The sequence below is a fragment of the Brachyhypopomus gauderio genome, chromosome 3, assembly GCF_052324685.1.
Source record: "Brachyhypopomus gauderio isolate BG-103 chromosome 3, BGAUD_0.2, whole genome shotgun sequence".
NCBI lineage: Eukaryota > Metazoa > Chordata > Actinopteri > Gymnotiformes > Hypopomidae > Brachyhypopomus > Brachyhypopomus gauderio.
Genome location: NC_135213.1, coordinates 41,325,257 through 41,331,256, shown reverse-complemented (window position 1 = coordinate 41,331,256; position 6,000 = coordinate 41,325,257). Strand labels below are relative to the sequence as shown.

Sequence of the window (6,000 nt, the reverse complement as noted above, 5' to 3'; positions counted from 1 at the left end):
TACTTAAGAACTGTGTTGATGAAGTGTGAAGATTTGTGCATGTACTTGATGAAAATATATTTTCGTGTTCTGATTTCCAGTGCTTGATAAATAAATAATCTTCATAATTCTGGTACTAAACTAACAAAGGAAGCATTGGATACCAATTTTGCCTCAATTACATTTTCATTAAGTCAAAGAGTGGTGCATTAACCTACAACATTCCCAGTCTGCTCTGGACAAAACACGTCAACTTTTTTTTTGTCTGGTCTTACAAGTGCCGATAGAGATAAGATAGAGATAGAGATAAGATAATTATTAGATTAGATAATCGTTTATTAGTCCCACACTGGGGAAATTCCGGGGAAATTCCCAATTCTAATGGAGAGAAAAGAAATGTTACGGGAAACACGTCATTCAAATAAAATTATATAGGATATCTGTATGATATGAGAGGATCCTTCATAAGTAGTATTCCTTTACTCTATTTATTTAATTATAAACACCATAGAAAGCTAAACATTTCAAAATGCATAACTTAAAACTTAGACTATAAATACCAAACCACAGTAATGACACTCCGAATGCTACAGTAATCAAATAGATTTGAAGTCACGTTTAAAATCAAGTCGTCTCAACTATGTCACATTTTATATTGCAGTGTTCCCGTAGGTCGCGGAAGCCCCTACTGATGCGCCTGAATCATCTCGCCTGTATCCGCGGTGCCGGTATCAGTTGCGCCGCCTGCTGTCCTGCGAGCGGCGTCCCCGCACACATCCGCGCTCAGCACCCATGGAATAAGACCACAGGCTTCAACCACTCCGGCAATACAACGGATAGCAGCGGTCCTGGGCCTCTTTGTGTCCGAAGAAGGATTATTACCAATAATTAAACGATGACATACTGCATTGCTGATACAGCATTAGTGTGAAATAAGCGGAATATATATTGCAACTTAGAAAAATACCGATAAGATGGCGAACGACTCCCCAGCTAAAAGTCTGGTGGATATAGACCTCGCCTCTCTGCGGGTAAGGACGCGGTAGCGGGTTTGCAGGCTAACCCGCATTTTGAAGCCAACATAATAAAACCTCTACATGTGTGTGGTAGAGGAATCGAAGCATCATCGTTGCGACGTATTGCCTGATATGAGACGAGACCTACAGCCTTGTTTAATGTGTGTAATTATTAGGAGTATTGCGCGTATTATTGACACGGGCCCCCCGAGCCCGACGAGCTCTTTGTTTGCGAAGATCTGTAGCTGCAGTCCGAGCGGAGCCGCTGCTGGCCCACAGACTAACTTTTAGTCCAATACTGTGTGTTGACCCAGTTCATTCGTTTTTATTTCAGGAATTTATTTTTGTGTTTATTATTCTGAGTAATGTTTTATGCATCTAATTGTAGGACCCTGCTGGGATCTTTGAGCTGGTGGAAGTGGTCGGCAATGGCACCTATGGACAAGTCTATAAGGTTGGTCTGGACTCTCCTCTCATTTCTGTGTAACAAAAAGGAGGTGCATGAATCTATTTAGGCGTTTATTGCAGGTTCTAGTAATTTTCTGCTGCCATTGTCATTCAGTCCTAATGATGACTCGGTCATCGCTGCTTTATAAGCCGAGTTGCTGTAAGTAGCTAGCTAACATTAGAGTCAAGATCAGGCCGATGGCCACTGCCCTGTCTAGCTACATCTCGACTGTCTAAATAGTCTTTAGACATATTTACATAATTTGTTAGCTTGATGATATTAGAGGATGTAGAACATCATGCCACTGTGAAATCCTTATCGTGACGCATAAATCTGAAAACATTGCAGACGGAAATTCTTGCTTGTATTGGTGCTTCTCTGCGCTAGTGTTGGGTGTGATCAGTTGCGCATTCTCCGCTTATTTACCGAGTGCAGCGGTGCTGACCGGATCAGCCGGCGGCCCCACTGCGCTCCCAGCCCTGCGCATCAGTGCCTAAAAACAGCCGGCTTCGTTGAAGCGGAGTGGATGTTGAGAAAGCTACATCACATCCTGTTGTGAAGCGAAGCCACTGTTGCTTGGTAGAAGGTGGAAAATAATTCTGTTCAGTGTGGGCTATTTGGTAATGGACGGATGGAGCAAAGGGCTTATTGTTCTTTACGGGATTTTCCCAATTGTAAGGACAGTCACGCCCTTTTTGAAGCATGTCAATCTATTGAGTTTGACAAGCACATGAAGGCTTCAGCAGGTCATGGTCTTAAGATAATATTTTCTCCATCTTGAATGGAAGATGATGAATAGTTTTAGGTCACATTTTCTGAATGCATGTGCCCCAGAGTACAGACTGTTATTCTGCATATGTATGGGGAGAGCTTAAAGTGAATTTACTAAAAAATCTTGTCAAGTTCTGTGGAGTGCCTATATACTCTTGTCACTATACATGCAGAATGAGGTCATGTTGTTGACACAAAGCCAGCAGTTTTTTTTTATTTACCCCTCTAACATTTACCCCAGTAACATGAATGGCTGTGTGACACCGGATAAGCAAGGGCTTGGGACAGAACCATCATCTAAAACCACAAACAAACCACCACTAAAAAGTGCTGCAAGTATCTTAATGATACTTAATGATCTTAATGTCATCTAAACATTCCTAACTAATGTTTTAATGTCCAGTGAGGGTTTATATGTTGTTTTAGTAAATTAGTAAAGGTTTATTCGTCCTGGTTTAATCTTTTTGGACCTTCTGAAAATACATTCCCAGTATAGTTTACATATTATATATATATATATTCCTATGTAGTACATGTGTATATCCCTCCCCCCTGTGTGTATATCCCTCCCCCCTGTGTGTATATCCCTCCCCGTGTGTGTATACCCCTCCCCGTGTGTGTATACCCCTCCCCCTGTGTGTATATCCCTCCCCGTGTGTGTATACCCCTCCCCCATGTACGTATCCCCTCCCCCATGTGTGTATATCCCTCCCCGTGTGTGTATACCCCTCCCCCGTGTGTGTATATCCCTCCCCGTGTGTGTATCCCTCCCCCATGTACGTATCCCCTCCCCCATGTGTGTATATCCCTCCCCGTGTGTGTATACCCCTCCCCGTGTGTGTATACCCCTCCCCGTGTGTGTATACCCCTCCCCCATGGGTGTATATCCCTCCCCCATGTGTGTATATCCCTCCCCCATGTGTGTATATCCCTCCCCCATGTGTGTATCCCTACCCCTGTGTGTATCCCTCCCCCATGTGTGTGTATCCCTCCCCCATGTGTGTGTATCCCTCCCCCTGTGAGTGTATCTCCTATGTGTGTGTATATCTTGTCCTTGTGTGTGTATCTCCTATGTGTGTGTATATCTTGTCCTTGTGTGTGTATCTCCTATGTGTGTGTATATCTTGTCCTTGTGTGTGTATCTCCTATGTGTGTGTATATCTTGTCCCTGTGTGTGTATCTCCTATGTGTGTGTATATCTTGTCCCTGTGTGTGTATCTCCTATGTGTGTGTATATCTTGTCCTTGTGTGTGTATCTCCTATGTGTGTGTATATCTTGTCCTGTGCTTGTTTCATCTTCCTTTTTATCAACATTTATAAATTAATTTTAGACTGGATAACTAAATGCAACTTTAGCTGTTTGCAATTAGAATATAAACTAATTCTTAGATTGTATAATGTAAAATTTCTCATCTGCAACAGTTTAATTTCTGATATTTGTAATTGTTTTGCTTAGCCAGCATTAGGTTTATGTCATACTGCTTTACCCTACCTATCAAATTGGATGGGTAATGTTATAAAACCTACAGTTAGATATGTTACATGGTGTAGTCACCCAAAGTGAGGAGTTAATTTCTACTATAATGATCAATAAATTCAATCAGTGTATATAAATGTGCAACATTTTACACCAGACAGTGAGCTACTAGCTATGTCAGCTTATTTCAGATAGTAGTTTTTTTGTCAAAGTTCACCAGTGTTCCTTTCTCTGTGTTTGGAAGGTGGCACAATATTAAGAGGCATTTAGACACGTCATCTACAATAAATAAATGAAAGGTTCTTATGCAATAAAAAGAAGCATTAGTAAAGCACGTTTTTTTATTTGTGTATTTCAGGCAAAATCAGTCAAACTGAAGTTAGGTTGTTTTGTAAAAAGATAAATGCAGGTAACATACAAAATTAAACTACTAATGAAAATTGTGCTTTAAGTTATTTATTTATTTGCAAAAGCAGATAACTCCACCCATTATGTTTGAGTTAAACAAAGCGCTGGATAAAATGGAGCCAATTTTCTTTAAAGTAGAGATTGACTGATAAGGGTTTTTCTGTAACTGATGCCGATGTTTAGAGGTCATGTGCTGCCGATTTCATTGGCCAATGGGAGTTTTCTGCTTTATTAAAATATCAATCTTATAATAAGTGGATGCACAACATTTCGGAACTTAACAATTTATTGAACACTGACTTGAACCATATTTATATGAAAAAAAATCAATGAAACTGAAAAACATGTTTTACATAAAACCAAATCCTCAGTAACCAACTGTGAATAAAAAACTGTTTTAGTGCACTTGACTTAGCAGCATCAAAAAACTCTTTGCGTAATAATAGTCAAAGTTAAATTTATTTATATAGCGCTTTTCACAACACATGTTGTCACAAAGCCGCTTTACAATCGTATGGGTCCAGATCCCTAATGAGCAAGCCAATAATAATATATACTTTGTTAATATTAATTGTGGTTGTTTATATATATATACAGTGTATATATATATACTTTGTATTAATTGTGGAGTATTCAGTGCATCTATTCAGTGTAACTTATAACTAAATTAAACTATTAAAATGGACTCATTGAGCAAAAGAATCTCTACCTTAAGACCAAGTCATAATGTTGCTTTTATTTTGACTGGCTGAGAGGTGTGAAACTAAAACGGGCAGGTAGGGGTAGGGTTAGGGTTAGGAACCCTGAAGAAATGGAAATGAAAAGATAGAAAATGGAGGAAGATGATCAGCTGCACAATAGAAGTTGAAGTATATGTGTAATCTAGTATAGCATTAGTACAGCATCTAGCATTAGTACAGCATCAAGCATTAGTACAGCATCTAGCATTAGTACAGCATCTAGCATTAGTACAGCATCTAGCATTATTACAGCATCTAGCATTAGTACAGCATCTAGCATTATGGGGCAGTCATGGTCCTGTGGTAGGGAACTGGTCTTGTGACCGGAGGGTCGTGGGTTCAGTTCCCAGGCCTGAGGCCATGACTGAGGTGCCCTTGAGCAAGGCACCTAACCCCAACTGCTCCCTGGGCGCCGGGCTAGGGCTGCCCACCGCTCTGGGCACGTGTGATCCACAGCCCCCTAGTAATCACTAGTGTGTGTGTGTGTGTGTGTGTGTGTGTGTTCTGACTGCACAGATGGGTAAAAATTGCTGTGAAAAATCACAATTGACAAAAATATGGCACATTATTATAGCATGGACTGTAAGATGGACCAGCTGGTTGTTTGTTGTAGGTAGATACACCTAACCCTAAGCATCCTTCTGCTCTGACCCCAGACCTGAGACCCCAACCACCAGAGGTGGGGACTCGAGTCACATGACTTGGACTCGAGTCATTAATATTAAGACTTTTGACTTGACTTGAAAAAATATTCAGAGACTTAGACTTGACTTGGACTTTTACACCAATAACTTGGGACTTGAATTGGACTTGAACCTGTTTACTTGCAAAGACTTGATTTTTTTAAATCCCAAATCTAAATTTTTAAACGCATATTAATATTTATAAAGTGCACCCCATTAATTTCATTTCCGTCCTTCTGACACAGACCGGTGTTACACCAGATTCTGTGACCGTCGAGTTTTGTGACCACAGGGGGCGCTATTTCACAGTTTCTGTTCAGAGGCACAAACGCTTTACGAATGCTACGTAAACTACACTGATGCACTTTCTTTACTCGTTTTGTTGGTGTCCACGAGCCAAAATATGACAGATGTTTATATTTACATTTTATCATCTCTTAATTACATAAATGTACTTAAACAAGATTTACCATCCCCT

At 40.3% G+C, this 6,000-nt stretch overlaps 1 protein-coding gene across 5 annotated transcripts in view; it reads left to right on the top strand.

The window, feature by feature from the left end:
• The first annotated feature begins 700 nt into the window (after positions 1–700).
• The window catches only part of LOC143509563 (mitogen-activated protein kinase kinase kinase kinase 4-like), a 76,253-nt gene continuing 70,953 nt past the window's right edge, over positions 701–6,000 (top strand). For 2 of the 5 annotated variants that reach the window (XM_076998430.1, XM_076998427.1), the window contains exons 1-2: positions 713–1,010; positions 1,384–1,449. In XM_076998430.1, the coding sequence (XP_076854545.1) occupies positions 954–1,010; positions 1,384–1,449 (123 nt within the window). In that variant the 5' untranslated portion in view covers positions 713–953. Of the gene's footprint in view, positions 1,011–1,383; positions 1,450–6,000 lie in introns of all 5 variants that reach the window. The other 3 variants (XR_013129706.1, XM_076998431.1, XM_076998432.1) reach the window with 3 other exon arrangements.